This window comes from Drosophila bipectinata, chromosome 2R, assembly GCF_030179905.1.
Source record: "Drosophila bipectinata strain 14024-0381.07 chromosome 2R, DbipHiC1v2, whole genome shotgun sequence".
In the NCBI taxonomy this organism is placed as follows: Eukaryota; Metazoa; Arthropoda; class Insecta; order Diptera; family Drosophilidae; genus Drosophila; species Drosophila bipectinata.
Window position 1 is genome coordinate 19,039,689 of NC_091737.1, and position 23,421 is coordinate 19,063,109.

General features: G+C 45.9%; 1 protein-coding gene and 3 non-coding genes across 4 annotated transcripts; 3 read left to right on the plus strand and 1 right to left on the minus strand.

Annotated features, from left to right (window-relative positions):
- Positions 1-5,329: 5,329 nt before the first annotated feature.
- Positions 5,330-20,473, minus strand: gol (ring finger protein goliath). Its single transcript, XM_017241342.2, has 8 exons — positions 19,897-20,473; positions 9,476-10,116; positions 9,288-9,420; positions 8,108-8,225; positions 7,897-8,048; positions 7,747-7,843; positions 5,901-6,248; positions 5,330-5,839 (listed from the first exon to the last, which is right to left on the minus strand). The coding sequence occupies exons 2-8, from the start codon at positions 10,035-10,037 to the stop codon at positions 5,411-5,413; spliced, it is 1,839 nt and encodes a 612-aa protein (XP_017096831.2). The 5' UTR covers positions 10,038-10,116; positions 19,897-20,473; the 3' UTR covers positions 5,330-5,410.
- Positions 8,395-8,466, plus strand: TRNAA-CGC (transfer RNA alanine (anticodon CGC)). The gene has a single exon. It is a non-coding gene; the product is annotated as a tRNA-Ala (tRNA).
- Positions 8,792-8,863, plus strand: TRNAA-CGC (transfer RNA alanine (anticodon CGC)). The gene has a single exon. It is a non-coding gene; the product is annotated as a tRNA-Ala (tRNA).
- Positions 9,146-9,217, plus strand: TRNAA-CGC (transfer RNA alanine (anticodon CGC)). The gene has a single exon. It is a non-coding gene; the product is annotated as a tRNA-Ala (tRNA).
- Positions 20,474-23,421: the final 2,948 nt, after the last annotated feature.

Sequence of the window (23,421 nt, forward strand, 5' to 3'; positions counted from 1 at the left end):
AGGTTGCACAAATTGAATGTTATTTTGCAAAATGCGCGCACGTAGTCGTACCAGGTTGCAGTACCAGGTTGGTGATGGGATTGGAGCGGGTCCAGTGCCAGTACCCAGTATCCAGGGTCGAGCTGGCATAGCGCGCGAAGATTCTTTGATCATTTTACGCTCATCACCGGCTCTGACACCCGATGATCTTTAGCATATTTTACGCTCAACTTGTGATCAAACCGTAACTTTGGTGTCGTACCTGCCGCGGTCCGCGGATGACTCATGGACCATCGGCCTGTACCATCCATCAGGGTAACTAGCCGTCTGTGATGTATTTGCATTGGCTTGGGAAAGCTGGCCCATGACCAGGAGAGGGCTGTGGCGCGGCGAGGCGGTGCTGTGCCACCGAGTCTGTGCCGTTTCTTCGCCGAGCGCTATTTTCCCTGGCTTATATTTTATTATTTTTATCTTTATTGCCATTGTGTTATTGCGCACGCCGGGCAACGTTATTTTCTGTTATTTCTTGGCCTGCACAGCTTTGAGCTTGGCTTTGATCTTTCGCCGACTAGCCGGCCAGCCGCCAACTGGCATTTGTAATTGTAATTGTAATTGTGGCCATATTGTGCTCTCGACCAGAGTCCGGCTCGAATACTTTCGAGTAGATTCGTTTACAGTTGGCCTCGGCTGGTTTTCTATTCGAATGCGAGGTGAGACCCAGGTGATTGTTATGTCAATTGTTGGCAATTTTGGTCACTTCCAAGGCCCATCCGAAAGCTCTCACATTAGATGCGCCATCGCTTACCATCCCAAAGTCAAGTTCTCGCCTCATCCCAACACCCCCAAACCCAAACACTCACCGCGACTCTGTGAACGAGTGGAAAAACGAATTTCCACGGCTCTACCCCGGCGGACAGGACCTCTATACAAACAACCCAATCATTCAAATGAATTATATTCCGCGCCATCGGAAGCGATTCCCATCGTTGGACGGAAGGACGCAGGAACGGAGCATCCAGCTATGGTGCTGTGGTGCGGGGCAGGATCTGCCACCACCGTGATTGCCTTCATCTGGCTGATAGGCGCACAAATTGGCGTGAAGCGTGCAGAAATCTCGGGTATAGGGACAAAGAGCGGGCATTATTTTTCAACAGATCTAAAATGAAACATTTCTTGACACTTTTTTTTGGCTGCCATTCTCGCCTCGCAGCTGCCGGGCCCACCCCGATCCTGGCGGTGCGGCGTCGAGGGGAGTCCTGCGGGAGCGACGGCAGCTTGCTTAGCGGAAGATGGATTATTTTTACGCTTATTTCGATCTGCTCGGTGGATGTTTGCTTTTGGTGGTTATAAACGCTTGGTGTGACCGAGTCCAGCTATCCAGCAATCGAGTTGCCCGCGAGTCCTTCCAGGGTTGCAAATTTTTCCATTAAAGGCAGCCATCATGAATCGTAAAAGCCATTGCCACCCCATATCTCTTTCATTTCTAAATGATATCATAAAGTCTTAAGGGAAGAGTTTTCAGGATTTTCTGGAAACTCATCCTTAACCTAGTGCAATGGATTTTGGAAATCTCCCTAATAAGGAAATAAGTTGTTACAATTTTCCACGACGGGCTTTTGCAGGATTTAGGATTAAAGCCTTTCCGGATTGGCTGATCGATCGCCGGTAATTCGACAATGACCAAAAAATGCGACTACCAGATTATCGGCAAGGTGCTGGTAATCAAATGGCCCAAAGTAATGCCCCGTAACTAACTGAAATTTGTTGCACCCAGGGAGGCGGCAGGACGACCAGTTGGGGGCGGTCATTCTGGGCACTTTCCGGATCTCTCAGATGCATCTAAGATTGCGCATTGCTCTGTAAGCCTAAGCTGAAAATCCAATAAAACCAAATAAATATTGTCGGGTCAGAGGATCAGAGCTAGATCTTGATCTGCGACAGGTTGCTGTTCCCCTTTGCAGCCCTTTGCCCTGCGAAGGTGCAAAAATTGTGTCAGCGGCAGTGGCAGAAAATCCTTTGTGGCACACAACATGACATGACTTTTGGGCCATGTAGGCGTTTACTCGACTTAGCACCGTGCCTGTTCAACTAATCCGGGCCCTGCCTGGATCGGCCTGATGAGTTCATCTCGACGTCCGTCGTCCTTCCGCCTTCGGTCTCCTCTTGAACTTGACCGTCTTTAAATTCAGCCGACTCCGGACTGCCGGCGGGTATGTGTAACAAGTGCACTGCAGGATAATCCGCTGCCGCACACACGCACCTCACGAACACATCCTTCCACCGTTCCCATACGCCTGGCCAAATAAATAAATTGTAAACTGCCTTTGTGTTTGATTTCAATCAAAATGCAGCAACGCCCACGTTGCCTTCGGCAGAGACTTGATTCTTTGACTGGTTATGGTTCTGGCTGTGGTCTCGTTCGGGTGCGGGGACCAGGACTTAATCTTAGCCTGCGGCTGAGCCAACTCAACGTTTGACAACATGCCGTTTTCTTTTTTGTCCGCAGCTCGCGCTGATCTATATAAGCGGATATTCGGATACACCGATTTCACGAGAATCCCAGCAGGAAGGGTTCTGCACAGTTCCCAAAACATATTTTGGTTGATTTCTGATTTTGAGACAATTTGTGGATTAACTTTATGATCAGGTTTGTGAATGAGCGGCGTAGACACAAAATGGGGAACTGCTGCAACGACTAGTAATTTTAAAAAAGTCTACAACATCGCCGTTAGTCTTTGCTTTGTAGTTGAGCCGCAAATCAGTGCAATACTCGCCCATTTAAATTTATATCGGCGAGCCATCGACCTGATCCATATCTCCGTCGAAAGGAGGTGGCCCGAGGTGCGGAGCGGTCGATGAATCACTTTGAACTTCAAATCCGCGTCAAGCACCACATCCACGTTGGAGTGGAGTCCCTACGGCGAACACAAGCTGCCTTCCATTTGTGAGTTACCGGGATATTATACTGATTCCCCACGAAATGAAGCACTTACTGTGAGAGAAGGTCAAGGGGGAAAACGACTCCTTAGGTGGAACTCAATCCAGATGCAGGTCTTTACTTCAGCTGCTGTTCTCGCAACATAGTTTCATAGTTATTTTCATAATACCCTTGCCGAGGGTATACCCATCGCTGAGAGAAAGATATAGTCATAACTGTGGCCCATATAGAGGAAAATCCCAATTTCAAAATCCCATTTTTTTTCCAATCACGAAAAATGGACAAAAAATCGAAAAATATTTTGTATCAGGATTTTAATGCAGAATGGTGCAGAATCGATCCAGAAATCGTTTAAGATACTCCGCTTGAGAATCGGATGAGAATTTGGAAAGTTATAGCCATCACAGTGGGCCATATAGGGAAAACCCCATTTTCAAGGGATCCCATCATGAAAAATGGACAAAAAATCTGAAAAATATTTTGTCTCAGGATTTTGATGCAGAATGGTGCAGAATCGATCCAGAAATCGTTTAAGATACTCCGCTTGAGAATCGGATGAGAATTGGGGAAGTTATAGCCATCACTGTGGCCCTAGATTTGTGTCCCGATTCTCCTCCAATCTGCATCAAACCCTACAAAAACACTTTTGCACCGTTTTTTCCTCCAATTTTAAGGAGCATCCCCTGGTAGATCCCTGTGTTCCATGCATGGCTCCTGTCTGGGATTTCTGACTGGCTAAAAACTGACAATGGTGACAACACCACACCCTATGTAGGACCCTGTTCAGAATGGGCACTCGGGGATGATTAGAAAACATGACAGTTCAGTCGGCGCATCGAATCGCCATTTTTGAGCTGCCAAATGATAGTGTTGGAGTTTTTTTTGCGATTTGATCACTGATGGTATTCTAGAACAGACTTTCCAAATTTATTAGCAAAATGATTGGCAATTGTGCATCCATATTTGTACTTAAAACATGGGCTATACGCCTGGTTTAATGATTTTCGTGATTGGATTTAGAGGCTCGAAGTCGTAGGAGGGTTGAAATAAAAGATTTTATTGTTTCCCCAATTCGTTCCGATTGGCAGTATTCTTGGGGCATATGGAGGATCAGCACCGACGTCAATAGCTGCAATCGTTGCCATTGCGGGGTGTTGCTCATTTACAGCAGATTAGCGACGGCACTGGACTGACCTGGGCCTAAGCCGTCAAGGAGTCTGAAGATCGAGGATGCAGTCACATCTGCCGGCCCGGCGATTGGATGCGCCTCAGTGGAATCGCCCCTACTTGCCACATTAGCACGGTGCATTGTTTTTGTCGTACGCCTGCCGTCCAAGCAAAGTCCTGAATTGGAAAAAATGATCCTGATTTTGGGTTTGAGGCAAATGAATGATGTGATTCGGCCTTAAAGTATTAGCAGTACCACAGATGTTTAAAATTTAATTCAAACTTGAAGGCAACCCAACCCACCAAACATAAACTAGTCAAAACATAAATATGCATGTATCTCAATAAAGTCTCTCTTCCCGTGGCTTGATTTTTATTCTTACCTACGGCTTCCTTAAAACGGCGGTCCACCAACAATATAATAATTTTATCATGAATGCGCGCTTCAACGCCCACTGCCGACACGCCCATTGTGCCCCAAAGCTCGCCAAAAACAACGCGTCCCGACTCGGAACTCCGAATGGGGGAATCCAGCTCGTACGTGCTGTCATCGATCGGGAGGAGTACGATCTGGGCAGGGAAAGAGGAAGGAACATGAGGGGTGGAGGAAGCCCGTCAGGTGATAAAGCTGCAACAGTTGGGGCTCCGAAGATCCAAAGACCCAAAGACCCTGCTACATGCCCTAATGTGATTACAGACTTTAAGTTTATAAACATCGAAGGTTTCCCTTGTGGCCTGTTCGAACGCCCGCTCCTGCTCCTACTCCTGGTCCAATCCGATCCGATCTGATCCTCCGCAGCCCTCCCGTTGCGTTGCAATTACGGCGCGTGCAGGCGACGCTTGTCCCTCCCCAGTTCCCCTCGAGGAGCTTTCCGCTCTGTGCGCATGATGAATTCTTATTAGCTGTCCACTGGCCGCGGCGACTTCAACCACTCGGCTTCCTCATAACTTGTGCTCTATTTCTCCGCGACTTTGCCTTCGCCTTCGGTGGGATCAAAATGTCGAATTGGGGCTGCCTCGCTGTCTGCCTGGTTTGGGGATTCGAAAGGCAGGCGCATATCAGTGGAATGGGATCTGTGCGGCTCTGGGTTCTGGATTCTGGGCCTTGGATTCTTTTCTTTTGGCTGAGGGCACGCGCAAATCCTTAATGGAATTTGTCCGAGTTCGGTGTTCAATAATTGTTATGGTAGGATTTCCCAGACGTTGATATTAAAAATATGTAAAATGAGAATTTAAGTTGAACACTTTATATTTAATTTCTAAAATATTTATTCATTTATTTATATATTGTAACATATTTGAGAATAAGGAAGTAAGCGTTAGCTATCACTCGTTCAGGTCAACCCCCTCGCCGTTTATTTGAATGGTGACCTGGTCGTTGGAGGCCGCTGCTCCTCCTGCCACCTCCCGTCCCCTCTGTGGCGGCGGTGGAGGCGGTGGATGCCCAGCCCCTCGTCGCGGCAACGAGCGCAAGGAAATCTCGTCGCTCTCGCGCCTCATGAACCGCCTTCGTGTCCTGGCAAAGTCGAAGGTCTCACGCTGCCGCTGCCGGGATTGGGCATAGGAGGCGTCGGTCAGCTGCTGCAGCGCCTGAGTGGAGCTGGTGCGACGTACTTGGGTTGCCTCCGGCTGGAGCTGCGGCTGCCCTGAAGCAGTTGCCTGCCGCTGGCGGCCACCAAAGCAGCCAGTGGAATAGCGTCCATCCGCCGAACGCGACCGACGGTGTCGCGCTGAGTCGCGGGCAGTAAGGAGTTGCTGTTCCGGAGAATAGGGAATGAGTACAAGTGACACCAAGAAGGATCTGTTTCGTGAATACCTGCTGCATTTCATCCTTGCGCAGACGCCGCAGCCCCTGCTGCTCCTCCAGCTTGTTGCTCATGAGGCTCATCCAGTCGCGGGCCTGCCTCAGCGACAAGGAGCTCTGCGACCGTTCCGGCAGCCTGTCCGGGAAGAGCACGTCCCGGGCGCCCACCACACTGCCGCTGTCCAGGACAAAGACGCGCGGAAAGTCAATCACAAAGTCACGGCTCTGGATGAGATCCGCCAGGGCGCGTGACGTAGCCGGAGCAGACACCCCTGACTCTGGGGCAGTGGCTGGCGTCGCCACCACCGCCTCGGGCGGATCGGGCTGGTACTCTAGGATACTCTCCTCGCTGCCCAGAAACTGAAACAACAAAAAAGCGAACTTCCAGTTCAGCGCAGGCCGGGTAGTGAGGCGAGAAAAGCAAGAAGCGGCTACAGATTCGCAAGATTTTGTATCTTCAAAATTCAATGTGTTTATTTGGTTGGTTCTTAAACTATTTACTTGAGTCCACTATTCATAAGGGGGTTTAGCAACAGTAATCTATGGTTTCGATATTCTGGGGCAGTTCCGTATTTAATAACCCGAGGTGCACTCTACATACATAAAATACTCTATATAGCGTTGGGAGAAATAATAAATGCAAATCAATGCAGTGGCCATTAGCCATTATTATCATTAATGAAAATAAAATCCTCTCGATTTATTCAATTTGAACAACTAAAAGCGAAATACTTTGGCACCTTTTAAATATATATTACAGTGATTCTGCAGTTTGATTTCTTGTGTATATCTATTTATGTATTACGGGTGATCGGGGCAGACCATTGACTAGCAAAACAGGCGCTGGTTTGCTACAAATAATTGCATTAGCATACCACTGCTACGGCTACAGATATAGTCATTGTTAATAATTGTATTGCATAGTAGTAGGTATAGGTAGGCGTAGTTATTGTAGTCCTCGCAAGTTATTTCTTCCGTCTACGTTTATCGACATGGGTACTCTTACAAAGAACTTAAACATTATATAGCTTACACCCTAGGCGATTAAGTTTTAATTCCGTCTCAAGTTGAACTTCTAGCGGCAAACTTTGTTCCTGCTTACATACTCGTACATCTGAAGTTTTTGTGGGGCTGTGTAAGAACTATAATAAAGTCTTCTTATCAGCATTAGCACTTTTAAGTACGTTGATCTCAAATGAGCTTATATACAAATGAGTGAATACACTTTCTTCCCGCCGAGGGACATACTATTGGGAGGAAGCATCGACCCCAAGGCCGCAACATCTTATACTCTAAGGCTCTATTGGAGCCTGGACTCAATCCTCCAATTTCGATGCCAAGGACTCGCGCAGCAAGATGAACGTTGGTCGGGCGCAGGGCTTCAAGGGACTAACCTATTTATGCTCGACAGGATTACCTGGTTGGGGCCTTAACCTAAATCATGGGTGGTGGGTGGATGGGGACGAGGACGAGTCTAGACATCGGTGACCTGATGGCTGGCAGTACAAATTGTGGCATGCGGCATTGTGGCGGGAGCAGAGTTGCGCCTGCCCCGCTCCGACGCCACCTGCTGCTGCTGGTTTTGGAGCTGAAGCTGGAGCGGATGGGATGGTTGCTGCTGGCGGTTACTACTGCTGGGACTACGACTACGTGGAAGGTAGTGGCTGGGGGGAGCGAAACTACTCATGGCACTGGCCTGCAGCTGCTGCAGGGGCTGCTGCGCTTGCTGCTGTTGCTGCCCCTGTGGCAGGGCCACCACTATGACCGGCACCTCCTCAATGGAGGGCTGGGCCATGGCCACGGCGGCGATGGGAGCCGAGTGCTGTGGACTCGGGGTCTGGTATATTTGGTCACCCACCACATAGCCGTAGAACTTGAGCACGTCCAGCTTGCACATGGGGCAGGTGCGGTGCTCGATGAGCCACGGATCGATGCAGTTTTTGTGGAACTCGTGCCTGAAAAGGATCGTCATTAGAATTGGATGGCGCTCCTATGCAGGAACACTTACTTGCAGGGCAGGATCCGAATGGTGTCCGTAGGCTTGTAGGCTTCGATGCATATGGCACAGCAGTCACTGTCGACATCCTTCTCGTCGCTGATCTTTCCCGTCTTTGTGGGAATCTTCATGATGGCCTTTTTGGTCACCGAGCACAGATTCCGCTGGAATTAATGGACAGATTGGAGTTAAGGGGACACCTCATTGCCTATAGCTTGCTTACCGATTGCTGATCCTTAGCTTGCATGTAACGAAAGCGTTGGATGTAGTAGAAGACGAGCCAGACCAGGGATATAATCATCAGGACAATGAAGGATATGGACACAAACAGCACGGAAGTTCTGAAAGAAAAATAAAAGGATATATACATGAAATCGTGTGTGAACTGCTTAGGGTATAGTGTAAAATAATTTTACATAAAGCAGTGAACTGCTTTTTCCAAGCAGTCGCAATCCAATAAGAATATTTGCTTGGAAATCAAATGCCACATTGTGTCGAACATGGCCGCAAGGGGACGTAGCTCAGTGGTAGAGCGCTCGCTTCGCATGTGAGAAGTCCCGGGTTCAAACCCCGGCGTCTCCAGTTACGAATAAGTTTCTTTTTTATTTTCTTTTTATGACGAGTTAATTATTATCCTTTTTCATTACTTATCTGATATCTTACATATGCTTGATATCTGGTAAGAATTAACTGTATAAAAAGCTAGTTACCAAAATGATTCGTTTATGAAGAAAAATCGTTATGTTGCATTGTTTAACGTGTTTGGGATAGTGAAAGGGTACAAGAAATTCGACTAGGAAAAATCGAAGCATTCATGTTTAGATATATTGGATCGATAAAGCAGTGGAGAATATTGACTTGAATACTACTTTCTGTAAGTGGGAATTTGGTCACCGCTTCCATGCAAGGGGACGTAGCTCAGTGGTAGAGCGCTCGCTTCGCATGTGAGAAGTCCCGGGTTCAAACCCCGGCGTCTCCATTGTTGGAAGATATATATTTTTTGATTTTTTTTTTTTTAAGGTGCGCTTTTGATTTATTTTGTTTTTAGGAGTGACTATTTTTTGAAAACCACTTTTTTGAAATTAAATAAAATTTTAAAATATATTTTGGTTTAAGAAATTAAATTGTGAAATAGGAATTTTGAGAAGATTTAAAAATATGAATGGGTTATATTGAAATTCAAATAAGGAATACTTTGAAGAAAAAAAAATGTCAGTGTTTTTAAATTAAACAATTACATTGAAATGACTATTATCCTATGGGGGACGTAGCTCAGTGGTAGAGCGCTCGCTTCGCATGTGAGAAGTCCCGGGTTCAAACCCCGGCGTCTCCAAGTAGACTGGATGGATATTTTGCATCCTTTTTACATTTTTTTGTTGCATTATAGTGGGAAAATAACTCACCGATTCAAACTACTGACTGTCCGTACACCCTTACGTCCCTCGATGATGGAGAGCGTCACATTGAAGCCCCTGTCCAGCGTCATGGCCAGGTCCTGGCCAATGTTTTGGTAGGTTATCACAGCGGCAATGTTGCCTGGCGGAAGCATTAGGTTAGTTGGCTGTCTAGTCGGATAGCTTAATAAACTCACGTGTCTTGCCCTTGATCTGCATCTTCTCCAGCTGCATCACCTGCTTGTCGTTGTAGATGATCACCCCGGCGGCGTTCTGCTGGTAGACGTGCTTGACCTTCTCCTCGAAGGTACAGCGGCCGCGTCGGACCAGCGCTATCCAGGTGACACCCTTTTCGGGTGTGGGTGCTCCCATGGTGCCCCTAATGTAGGGAGTGCAGGCGTAGTCGTCGCTGACGTTCTCCGTGGTGCTGATGTGGACCAGGCGGCCGGTTACGTTTAGCACACGGCCCTCTCCGTAGCGGGCCTGCTCCTGGGGAAAGTCGGTCTCACAGATCGTGTTTCCGTGGTCCAGGTACGACCAGTTGAGGAAGGCATAGTTGTAGAAGTCCACGGCGATCCGCTCCTCCATGCCGGCAAAGGTGTGTGTGGCGTTGGCCGGCCTAAAGTAGCGCTCCAGGTCCTGGTTGGCAATGGACATGGCGGCCACCAGGGTGGTGGTGGTCGTGGTGGACGTGAGGTGCGGTAGGCCTCCGAGCAGCAGCACCAGGCCGGCCAGGAGGAGCATTTCCCGCAAAAACATGACGCAGGCGGTTGATTCGCAGGTTGTTCTGTCGCCGATTCAATCAGAATCGCTCATCCGAGCGGGTGTGGTTCGTGAACTGAAGCGAAATCAACAAATTTTGGCTAAATTATTGGAGGAAGCTCTGCGATTTGGTTATCGGGCGATAAGGTATGTGTTTAAAAGTGGCTATAGCTATAGCTATAGCTCGCGACGAGGGGCTATTTTAACTCTGCTTTATGGCGATGTCTAACACGATAAGGCCTTTATCGCTACTGCGCACTATTGTACTCAATTGACGCCAGTTCTGCATCTGGGAGTAGTGAAGACTGCTAATTTTATTGACTACGATATCAGGGCAGCCTACTGGGCTACAATGTATTCAGGCCTTGCGAAAATATAGTGATATTCTCGTTCCCCCCAGGACAAGGCGTGGGTGTGGACCGACGCCTGAAAAGTGGTTTGGCGGGACATGCGACGTGACTTGGACTCTGACTCTGGGCTGCGACAACAACCGGCTTTCAGGGACAGGGCCAATTTGCATTTCGCTGGGCCGCGGACCTTGGCTAAGACACCTACTCGGATGACAGTGCCTCTGGCTGGTTTATAAATTATTACTCTCTCCTCGCTTTCAAAGAAGGCACACAGAGAATAAATTCCACCAGAGGTAGTCCGGGTAGGATTACCTTAACATCATATTATCCCGGAATAGGAGAGTAAAAGTTAAGGTTTCCCTTAGACCCCAAACGATCTGTGCCAAATACCAACGAAAGGGGCAGCCACGCGTGGGGCTGGTTTAGGATAATGACCCTGACAGTTGCTGCCAAAAGTGTGCATTCGGCACGGAATATGCGAGTGTGCACATCTGTATGGAATGCCTCGCCTCACTGCAGGCAGAAATAAAAGTGAAAAATTGCCCGAGTGACTTTGGCACTCTGATTTCGAATCAGTTTTTGTGCCCCACTCTGAAAACATTAACCTTATGCTGTGAGAATGTGGGTGTGCCGATGTGGTAGCTTCTCTCCTTCCCAGATAAGCCAGGTAAATGAAAATATGGAAACAACATACGTATTCGTATATACAGATATATATATATAACAAAGGTCGGTGCTGGAAATGCCACAGATTTCTGAACAGCGGGTTCATTTGTTTCCGTTTCGCAATTAAAATTCTTACACCATAAATACTAAGATGCTATTTGTCGGAGCGGAGAGAGATTAGGTTCGCTGGTAGGTGAATCTGTTTACTTTTGAATCAACAATTGTTTGGTGGCGCATGTTGCGGCTATTGCACTTCTTATTGTTATTTTTATAAATACTGTTTTATTCGATTTGGCCAGATGCCAGGGAGAACAACGACCAGGCGTATTTGCCATCAAATAAATAACACACACCGTGGTGTGGCGAGTGTGTGGGTGGATATTTTCATTCCGAAAGGCTAACAATTTTAAATATATATTTTTCGGTTTATTGAAATTGATTCCTGAAGTTTACAGGTTGCTCGTGGATTCCCCTAGTCTCTCTATACCTAGATCTGGAGATACCCCAATCGTATTAATGCTCTATAGCCAGCTATCGCATACCAAATTCGACAGTCTGCGAATAAATTAAAATAAAAATAAAAATAAAAATAGAAATACATTTGTTTATTCTCCTATTGCGAAACGTGATTGGCAAAAACGTGCTTCGGATGATAATCATTATTCAATATTTTATGAATGTTTAGTTCCGCCGCGTGTGTATGTTTTGGAGGCATTTGAATATAAACAAATATTTAATTTAACATTTCTCTACGGTATATGGCACATTTGATAAATTAGTACGACCCAGAGGAGGAAGGAAGTAAAGCCGAGGTATTTGCATAAGCCAACTGCAAGTTTCGGGGCAGGTTTTTTGAAGAGGTTTCCTAGGCAGCTTCCGGTGCTCTGACTTCACTTTTTGACTACGAATCTACCTAGTTTAGTTCCATTTTCTAGTCAGCTTAATCTCGTTGGAAATAATCTTTCAAGAACTGGGAAATAAATTGTTTGCAATTTAATTGGAACTTTCGAGCCAAACTGCAGCGGAAGTCTGCACTTAAAACATTTATATCCGGGACTGAAAAGTTTTGATTTGCCATTCCAGTGATTTTGATGCGTTTCTGTGCGCTCTGCTGGGCTTGGGAGCATGGAGCTGGGTACGTGGTTACCTGCGGCAGGTGCATGGGGCTTGTTTGGACAACTGTAATTGTTCCCTGATACTCGAAAACATACAACCGTGCTCTGGCTGGGTATAGCTGGGTCTGGGGCCTAATTTATTCAGCCAGATATTGTAACTGCATTTATTGTTGCACTCGCAATCGACAACAATAGTTGTAATTATGAAGAGCAATTAGCATGTTGAAAGCAATAGGAATTATCCAGCTCTGTATTTAAATCAGCTTGCGATTCCTCCGGAGTTGCAACTTTTGGATTGTGGCAGTTTCGTTATCTTCCACTTTTTTGTGGCAACGCTGCATTGCGGTTCCTCGTCATAACAATAGTTTACAACCCAAGAAATGTCTTTATCGCAGTTGCCTGAACACTTTCCCTCTTTGTAATACTGGCGACGAGGCAAAAAATAGAATTAAGTGCCTCAAAAGACCCCCGTCCAGCCCTGGCACCTTGTGGTCGTCGATGTCGTCGGTGGCCGATGTTCCGCTTGTTTGCATCTTGCAACATCTGTGCAAGCGGGAGCTGTTCAGAAAGAACATACGCCAGCACATGTTTCCAAAAATATAAATAAGTAGGCACTGTCGTGTGTGTTTGTGCAGCCACACCCACGCACATACACCCCTTCGAAGCCCCCAATTCTCTCTAAAAATATTGGCGCAACAGCATTCTCAAGTTTGAACTTCAATTTGTCGTTTCTCCCAAGCTCCAAACATAAATTATTCACCTTACTTTCCGCGGCTAATTGCTCACATTTTTGGCACTTTGATCTTGTGCTTCGAATGTGAAATATGTATATGGCTCTGCCTTGGCTGGACTGTTCTCACAAAAAGCCAAATACCCCTCGCACTCCATCAAGCTTAAGGATGTGCACTCAGCCGCCACATAAAGTCTCAAATTGTTTGTTTTATTTGGAGGCGAGTTGGAGTGGTTGAACAAGTTGGTCTTCCTTTTGAGTTTCCGCAGCGGCGGAAGCTGAAACTTCTTAGCTTCTCCTTTCCTCGAAATGGTGGCGCAAATCATTTCCAGAAAAGTTCAAAGCAAACTCCATCGATAGAATTGCCTCATAGTCTCGCCGGCGGGGGGCCTTCAGTTCCTAATTACTTGCCAGCTGTTGGGAAAATGATCCATTAAAGCCCCAAGTCGGAATTTCTTCACTTTGCTTTTCAATTGTTTTCCCCGGCTGAGGGCTTGGGAGCTTCTGAGCTTGGGAGCTTCAGGGCTTTTGGCCTGGCCGAATGCCCAATTTACAATGCTAGTTTTTATTTGGCAAGTGCATTTTAATGTCACTCTCGCTGCAAATTGTCTTGCCGTCCATCACAGTCATTGTTATGGCCGTTGTTTGAGCAGCAGCCGTAAATGGGGCCCAGGGCAGGCCCTGCCCAGCGGAATTCGGGGCAAGGACACGCTCAGGAGCAGCGAGCTTAATTATTCCTTACATTTTACTTTTATTGGGCGACTGCCAAAAAGGACTTGTCCCAACTGCCGCCATAATGCGGTGCACACTTGAATATATTTATGATGCACTACACTTTACGATGCCTTGAAACCAGCCAGAGCCAGAGGCAGTACCAGAGACAGGAGCTTCTCCCGGAGACTTGCTTCTAATAAAGTGCATTCTGCAGGAAGGGGAATGGGAATCCGGTGGCACGGCAGACACGGCCATAAAAATATTAACACCCGCTACTCTGGGCGTCACGTTTTCGGGAGGGGCATAAAAAGGGGCACAACACCGGAGCACCAAGCACCGGCACGGCGCAGTCCCCAGTTGTTATTCCTCTTGTGTTTGTCGTTTTCCTGAGTGCACGAGGTGGGTGCTGGGGGACTAAGAACACATGTAAGCTGGCGCTGGCCAAAGACGTCATAAATCTTTACACACCTTCTTCCATGCACTGGCCACGTCCACCCACCGCCCCGCGTGGATCGGAAGCAGCCCAGTCCAGCACCCCTTCCGCGGCTATTCATTAGCCACTTGAACGTCAGCAGGGTAAAAACGTGATTTCCGCTATTTGCCTGCTGCCACCGAATGGCTATAATTGTTTAAATGGAAAACAGCGATTACGATTCGGCTTGGAAGTCTTTCCCCAAAAGGGAACTAACTATTTCAGTTAACAAGTTATCTCTAGAACGGAGGAGACACTGAAAAAAGGGAGTAGGCAGCCAGGACAGCGCTTCCCCTGGACAGGTATCGATTTCGAGCATTTTCAACCGCGTAGCAACAAAGGAACCGAGGCACAGGCGATGACAATAACAAAGTTATCCCGACACCGCTCTTGTGGACATTATTGTCATGGTTGCCGAGCACCTGCCACCTCGCAGCAAGGCAGAAATCAGCAAAGTCGACAGATTTCAGAGCCAAGAGTGAAAACTACTTCTAATGGTCGCGCTTTTTCTGTTTCTGCTTCTCCAACTAACGAGTAGTGACCTGGATAAATGAAAAATCAATTCTGATGATGAATTTCTTTAGAAGCACCTTTCAGCTTTGACTTCCATTGACATCTATGTAGCTTAAAGCTGCCACAAGAAAATGGCAGAACACGTGGCATGCCACGCTTCTCCTAAGCACTATCCGATAATGGGACTGGAGAGGTACTACTGCCAAAGTTGAGTAATTATGCGTCCTTATCTCTACTGGAATTCAGACTCGAAACGAATACCATATGAACGTCCAAGTTGGGAGTGATGGATTGGCGACATTTCGGGGGGAGAACAGGTGCCCCCGGATGGAAAAGTCTACTGGTATAATGATAAAATAAAGAGCAGATGGACAGGTATCTGTGGCTAAAATAGCGCACTCCAACAATTGATTGCGGTTGCGATTAGTTCCCCGTCAGAGGTCCGACACGATGTACTTCATGTTCGACATCGGCCAGAGGGGGTTTTGACCAAAAAGTTTCCTGCTTACCGCACTTATCGGATTCCCCTGCTGCCAAAACGAGAGCAGGCAAATAAAGACATGGGAATCAGATTGAACTGCTGTACAAATTGGATTTTCAAACATCTAGTATTCTCGATATCAATTAGTGTCTAGTTGTGAAAACTTTATGAGATGTGTCAATCCCCTGTCCGTGATTGGAATGGTGTGACTGTTGTGGGTGATGATGATGCTCATAAACAAAGTCGTCCCTATTATCAGTCGTGTGGTTTGGGGACTACCGAACCGCGTTAGAACGCTCAGCACTTGGTAATTAGTGAGCAGTACCCCGAGACGTCTTCCCCAATCTTTCATAGCAACGTGCTGCGATTTGCGTGCCCAGATTGCTAAACAATATTGATTTTTATAGTACGCCGAGGTATTTAATCATCGAGTCGCAAAGAAGCCGCAGTTGGCGGGCTCTCTGGACATCAGACAGCTCGCATTTTGTATCCAATTAGTGGGGATTTATTTTTTTATTGAGTGATGTTTTAAGCGATACTTGATTCTACGCACATCTCCGAGCTGGTTTCTTCGCTGCCTGTCATGGTTTGCTAATTTTGTATTTAATATATTCAGACAATCCCAAACGCGGAAAAGCATTTTGCCACTACTGAGTTCTTTGTGTATCTAAAGACATCCACCTGAGATTTGGCAGTTCTCGGTCCCAACGAAAGGCCGTGGAATTACTCCCACAATCAATACCAATTAACCTTCTTGACGCAATCTGATTTGTGGGGCGTCGCAATTGAAAAACGAAGAGGGTGGGCTAGAGTAAATATTTTGTCAAGATCGGCGATCCGTTGCCACTTCAGTCTGCAGCTGCCTTGGGAAAACGAGGGGCACCCATGGTTGCTCCCCCCCGGTTCCCATTTATCGCCTTAATTAACGTCGCGCTCTGGGAAGCCCTTCTCCGCCAGATTGCGGGCCTGACATGCAAATGCATCTCCTGCAGCGCCACTGTGGGGAATGGGTGGGGCTGCCGGGGCAATGACGCATTCCTGGTGGTGGCTTCTATTCGGCTCCCGTCTGGGGGGGGCGTTTACAAAAACTATATGAGTCACGTTTCTCGGAGTTACTATGAGTAGGTAGTTGGTATCTTTGGAGAGAGTGCTAGCCATCTGACAGCTCAGTGAGGACTACAAAAACTAATTGATCGAAAATAATAATGTCACCTGGAACAGTCTGTGATTTATATAGCTTCCCTCGGTTTGTTCAGTTGGTAATATCGACTTTGTGGGACTGCCGATAAGGCAGGTTGCCCCTTGTTCAGTTGTCGAGCACAATCGAAAAAAAGCGAAAGCAAATAATCACAGGTGACGAGCATATATGCATTTCGTTTTACGTTGTTTACCTTTAATTGTTCTATTTAATAGGTCTCTGATGGTTGCAAACATTTGTTTTCGATTCCAGCTTTGAATGATTTTCTTCCGCCTGGAAGGCCTTTAAGCCTCATAGGAGTATGATACTCCTCAAACGTCAAACCTTTAAAGTTTACAAGTTACAAGTAAAGATAGTTCTATACAAAATATCCACAAGACCTGGTCTGGTCTATCGACTTTATTTTAGAGCCGTCTTCATGGCAACTACTGGCGGAGAAGATAGATTTATTTTTGGTGTGATTTTCGTAGACGGCTGACTGCTGGGCTTGTTAAATTGTCGCTCGAGGCGGTTGAACTTTCAACGCTTTCGCGAACCCATTTTCATGGACTAGAGTTCATTGTTGAGGCGCTTTCCCTCTCAGCTTTGTTCTTTTTATGTGCGGGCATGTGGTATGGCGGGTTCCCCTGTTAAGCGTGGGATGTGTGTGTGTACTGAAGGGCTCAGGGGCCCTTCGAATAGTTGGCAAACAAAGCCGCATAAAAATCGATTGGCCATGCCCTTAAGGGGGGCATCATAACTCGAAGGTAGTCAGCAAATATCCACCCACAGAGAGTCCTACATGTGAATGAATTTATTTGGATGACAAACCGATGGGCCAACACTCCGCTTTCACTCCATATTGGGAAATGTTTAAAGTTGCTCTCGACAATTCTTGGCCATTTGGAGATTTTCACTTTCGCCTCTCTGGGGCTTACTTAACGGGTGACAGCAATCGTGCGGCAATTACGCCATAATTGTTTGCGAATTAGCATAATTTGCACTTCACTGAAGAAGCTGGAGCGTGTGGGAGCTCCAACAGCCTCTCGCTTCTTCCCTCAGGTGACTCACTCAGGTGCTGCCACCCTTGGCCCTGGTTTATCGTTTCATTTAGGCGACTTCCCAATAAACAAAAAAACGCACGCTTTTGAAAGCCCATGTTTGGCAATCTCTCCCCCCTAATTGCTGCTATTTCTGTTGTGGAGTAAGCTCTTGTTTACCTGGTACACACGCGTTTTTGCACTGGCGCCCGGTAACCGCTTAATGAGCCATTAGCATAATCTGCAATTTGTGTGTTTTCCTTTCGTGGCATGTGGCACTAAGCACTGGCCCGTTAGGAAAGTCGGCGATTAATGAGAAGATCGTAGCTGATCACCTGATTTCACCTGATAAGTTCCTCGGAGGTCAGGGAACTTAAGAATAGCTTTGGGTCATGTATAAGCAGCCTATAGCCCACAACCCGTGTCAAGGCTATCCACTTTTAAGGTCACTCTGGGTAAGCTGATGTCATGGATGCAGTCAAGATGCATCCAAAACGAGATCCATGCCGGTTACGCAATGGCCCAAATGATCATAAATCAAATATGGAAATGCCAGTAGCTTGAGATATAAATACTTAAGTAGATGATGTCTAGGACTACTTTATTTATCCCTCTACATAGTCGGAAGAAATCGGAAAGAACCTGACAACTGAGGCCTACAACATCCAATTCCGATCGGTTAATGGACTAATGCAATAAACAATTTATGTTCGTTAACCATTTATTAGAATGAACCGGTCGCAGCCTGATTTGGTTTCGCTTTGGGAACTTTTCACGCTCTCCGAGACTAGAATGACAACACACGCAGCTGTATTGTTTAACCATTAATACGCCAGAAGAACGTGACTGTGACGTTCTACTTGCCGGCTTCTACAGGTTCTAGCTACAGGAAGCTGGCGCGAGAGGGGGCTTACTGGTTTTCAGCCGGTCTGGTGGCAGTTCATAGCTGTTTGCTTGGAGCGTGCCTTTTGGCACCTTTCCCCCCCATAGACGACATTGGAACTATGACGTCACACTACCGATTGCAATTAAGCTAAATAGTTCCTGGATCAAAGTTGTCAGGTGTGGACTGGTTACTCAGCCAGTGATTAGCTTCACCAGAACTGGCCTGAGAAGGCTTCAGAGTCACTCACCATCGATGGGATTCAACTATCTCTGATGGCAGAGCCTTCCCCCCTCCCGATTAAACACTTTCCACTTAATTCGTCTGGTGGCTGCGCGAAGGCGGGTCATCGCCCTTGCCCGACCAAGTAGGGCTGGTGGGAAAACAAGAGCGATAAACACTGAAAACTCCGTTCACAGACGGAGATAAAAACGACAAAGGAGCAACGATCCAACATATTGGCATTGGCTAATTGAGGGAGGGATGTTTGCTGCAGATTAATTTTAATTGTTTTGTCCCATCACCATGATTAAGAGCCAACCAACCCAGCTACACGCTTGCGACTGCTGAGGCTTTCCCAATCCCCAGGTACTCACGAGTCGCAATGCGGAAGTTTCCATTTCACTTTCCCTTTCCGCGACTAGTCCAATCACCTGCTGCCGGCTGCCTTCATTTGCACGCGGTTTTCGATGGCAGCCACCCCCACCTGAGCCTCGGCCTAAGCCCCTCGAGGGCCCAGCTTCCTTCTTTGCCGAGCGAGCTCTGATAAACGCATCCGCTCTAGATGTTGGCCAAGAACATTAGTTTGTAGTGACCCACTTGAGGAACAGCATTCGGAACAGGGGCGGGAGAATGTTTCTCAACTTTTACTGATATCAAGAAAATGAGTACATTGCCACGGAAGTGGCGGATACCCCAAGTTGCAACACCCAACCCCCCAAAACTTGGTGTTTTTGGTATTTTGAAATGGATATCTGGTCTGGCAGATATATACACACAATGTCCAAAAACACAGCATCAACAAAGGCCAAAAACAATCACCAGCTAGATGGAAAATCTGTTTGGAATTCAGTTGAAACACGACCCGCAGGTTGAAACCCAGCCGAAGAGATCCCTGCGCCTGCGTCCTTCGGGCCTCTCTCCGACTCCGACATTGTTTTTGTTTTCGTCGACCTCTGGAGGTTCGAGCCCCCAAACGAAAATATATCTGAATTTATGTTCTGCCCTCCAGATTTGGTTTCTGATTCTGGCTGGAGATGACTCTGTCCAAGCGGGTGGGAGGACTACCCGTCCAACCGTCTATGCACTTCATGGAGAGCCCCCAAAAAGTCACCTCCTTCTTGATGTGCTGTTTTTATTGATTTTTCCCACGGCCAGTACCATTTAACCAGGCTGGTACTCAGCTCCCTGCAACTCTACTCCTCTTCCGCCCAGTTGAAATCCCAGGCCGGGCCCCTGAACGGACTTCTAAGTCAGTAAAATCAAACAAATTAATGGATCAGGTGCCTAGATTTGGTTACCTGTTGCATAAATTATCTCCATTTCTAATTTCCGCAAACTAATGCCTCCCTGACCCGTCCCGGAACCTGTTTTGCGAGACTTGTAAGTACTTTCCCAAGTGCAATGCGTTATAGCAAGTACTTTCGAAACGTTCTCGGCCAAAAGTATCTTTATCCAGTGGAAAAAAAATGTCGGCAGCGCGGAAATTAACTTACCTGGGGAACTGGGGTGGGCGGCTAGGCGGCTGGGGAGTCGAACTCTTTATTGTGGGGACTGCTGACGAAATTTATTCAACACTCGAGATACTTGCGGTTGTTGCTTTTCTTTTCTTTCTGCACAAACAGCTGTTTGGGGCCCACACTCACACATACACAACATAAATAAACAATCAGATACTCTCCTCGCCTAGTAGTACGATCGGATGGATATATCTGTGATTTTTAATTTTCTTGGCGCATTTTCGTAATTATTTCTTCGGTTTTTCTTTATCTATTATTATTTTCGTTGAGCGGACGCGAGAGGAATAGGCTTGTGTTCTTTTTATTTCATCCGCGTATCTACCAGAATTGTTCGGTTTTTTTTAAACCAAGTCAGCCTAACTGCAGTCCAGCTAGCTCTGAGATGCTTTCACTAATTTAGTAAAACAAACTAACTATAATCCGGATAAAGATCCGCAGATACGCGCGGCTCGGACGCCAATATACCAGCCGGCGACAACGATGGATACATCCAACTCGCAGCAGATACAAATACTTTTTGACGTATCTTTTGAGACGGAGCAGCGACAGCCCCTCGCAGATACTAGATACTTTCTGAGAGCGCACTCGTTCGCTCCCAACCGCGCAGCTGAGAAAAGTTTACTCTCTCTCTTGTCCGCTGAAAACACATTCGACCCGACAGCGATAGCACGATAGCGATTTAAAAAATTAATTAATTTTTTATTTAATTATTAAATTAATTTAAAAACAATTCCACTAGAGCATAAACTATATTATTGAAAGAAAAAGTATGTTGGGTTACATTATGAATTTTTCTTCAGTGCATTCGGGTCCAACTGCAACATGTTGGCTTCAAACCGAATTCAGATTTTTCGACGTCCGTGGTATAAAGTAGTAGTAGTAGTAGAAAAGTAGTATTCAACAATATTTAGTGGTATTTCGAGGCAATATCAAATTTATGATACATTTTGCAACTTTTTAAGTTATTACAAAAAATCCATAAAATTTCATTCATTGACGAAAATTTGCCTTTGGTTCATGAAATTGTGCAAAATCACCCTTTCACAAAAACTTAGCAATAAAATTTAAAAATTAAAAATAATTGAAGAAAAATGCCAGGAAAAATGTTAAGATGATTTTAAGTCGAATAGATGGTCAAACTTGATAGTCAAATATCTCAAATAGCTTGTCAATTTCTTTGACCCCCGAACCCAGGTCAACTGGAAGTGTATCAAAATGCTTTTGCACTTGCCGCTGCTCAGGCGAGGGCTTAGCCCCCTATTTTTAGACCCCACATGTCAGATGCCAGAGCCAAGCATGTGCACGGTCTCGGTGCCCCGGCCGCCATCTGATTCGGCAATGTGACATCAGGCAGGAGACCCGATTGTCCGCTTAATTGCTGCCTAAGCCGCACTTGCAGTCAACAGAAAGTCCGCTCCACCCCCTAGGCAGCTTCAAATCAGTGCGAGTGCGAGCCGTGCAGTTCATCTTAGTCGGGGATGGGACTCTTGAGCTCTAGCCGAATCTCTTCCATGACTTGTAGGGGGTTTCCACCTCCTGTATAACCTCTTAGGAATATATCCAGCAGCAGTGCATTTCAGCGATACTTCAAAAATCCGCGCCACAAGACCTTTGACCTCTCAAGCTGCCAGATTTTTCAACATGTCACCCCAAAAAGTATGCTTGCTTTAGATAACTTTTTCTTATCCTATTCACAAACCCGCAGCAACGCCATCTAGCGTGCACACATTTAAACAACCATATTTCAGCCCTGGAACTGTTCGGCGCCAAGTTCCATAAATTCTCTCGTATCCAAATAAGTTTAAATAATTAATAAATAAGGAAAACCGACATTTTTATAGGGAAAAAATTCAAAAAATTGAAAAACGATATTTAAGCAATGTTTTGAATGAGGAAAGTCGCGTCTGGATGTGCTGATTACAAAATGATACTTTATTTCCTGATCGGATACAAATTGGCTGAGCTATGGCTTTCGGAAGAAGTAAAAGTGGAGAAATTGGAAAATCGACATTTTTACAGGGGTACCCCTTGGCTGGCTTTCGGAAGGAGTAAAAGTGGAGAAATTGGAAAATCGACATTTTTACAGGGGTACCCCTTAGAAAAAATTCGAAAAATTGAAAAACGATATTTAGGCAAAATTTTGAATGAGGACAGTCACTTCTGGGTGTGCTGATTACAAAATGGTCTTTATTTCCTGATCGGATACAAATTGGCTGAGCTGTGGCTATCGGAAGGAGTAAAAGTGGAGAAATTGGAAAATCGACATTTTTACAGGGGTACCCCTTGGCTGGCTTTCGGAAGGAGTAAAAGTGGAGAAATTGGAAAATCGACATTTTTACAGGGGTACCCCTTAGAAAAAATTCGAAAAATTGAAAAACGATATTTAGGCAAAATTTTGAATGAGGACAGTCACTTCTGGGTGTGCTGATTACAAAATGGTCTTTATTTCCTGATCGGATACAAATTGGCTGAGCTGTGGCTATCGGAAGGAGTAAAAGTGGAGAAATTGGAAAATCGACATTTTTACAGGGGTACCCCTTGGAAAAAATTCGACAAATTTCAAAACAATATTTAAGCAATGTTTTGAATGAGGAAAGTCACTTCTGGGTGTGCTGATTACAAAATGGTCTTTATTTCCTGATCGGATACAAATTGGCTGAGCTATGGCTTTCGGAAGGAGTAAAAGTGGAGAAATTGGAAAATCGACATTTTTACAGGGGTACCCCTTGGAAAAAATTCGACAAATTTCAAAACGATATTTAGGCAAAATTTTGAATGAGGACAGTCACTTCTGGGTGTGCTGATTACAAAATGGTACTTTATTTTCTGATCGGATACAAATTGGCTGAGCTACGGCTTTCGGAAGGAGCAAAAGTGGGGAAATTGGAAAATCGACATTTTTACAGGGGTACCCCTTGGAAAAAATTCGACAAATTTCAAAACAATATTTAAGCAATGTTTTGAATGAGGAAAGTCACTTCTGGGTGTGCTGATTACAAAATGGTACTTTATTTCCTGATCGGATACAAATTGGCTGAGCTATGGCTTTCGGAAGGAGTAAAAGTGGAGAAATTGGAAAATCGACATTTTTACAGGGGTTCCCCTTGGAAAAAATTCGAAAAATTGAAAAACGATATTTAGGCAAAATTTTGAATGAGGACAGTCACTTCTGGGTGTGCTGATTACAAAATGGTACTTTATTTCCTGATCGGATACAAATTGGCTGAGCTATGGCTTTCGGAAGGAGTAAAAGTGGAGAAATTGGAAAATCGACATTTTTACAGGGGTACCCCTTGGAAAAAATTCGAAAAATTGAAAAACGATATTTAGGCAATGTTTTGAATGAGGAAAGTCACTTCTGGGTGTGCTTATTACAAAATGGTACTTTATTTTCTGATCGGATACAAATTGGCTGAGCTACGGCTTTCGGAAGGAGCAAAAGTGGGGAAATTGGAAAATCGACATTTTTACAGGGGTACCCCTTGGAAAAAATTCGAAAAA

What these genes read in the sequence shown, in the direction of transcription:
- gol (XM_017241342.2), bottom strand. Translation starts at nt 10,037, where the DNA reads ATGTTTTTGCGGGAAATGCTCCTCCTGGCCGGCCTGGTGCTGCTGCTC. An exon ending in ATTCGGATCCTGCCCTGCAA is followed by an intron (nt 7,844 to 7,896) that starts GTAAGTGTTCCT and finishes GATCCTTTTCAG; the next exon opens with GCACGAGTTCCACAAAAACT. An exon ending in TCAAGTTCTACGGCTATGTG is followed by an intron (nt 6,249 to 7,746) that starts GTGGGTGACCAA and finishes TTGTTGTTTCAG; the next exon opens with TTTCTGGGCAGCGAGGAGAG.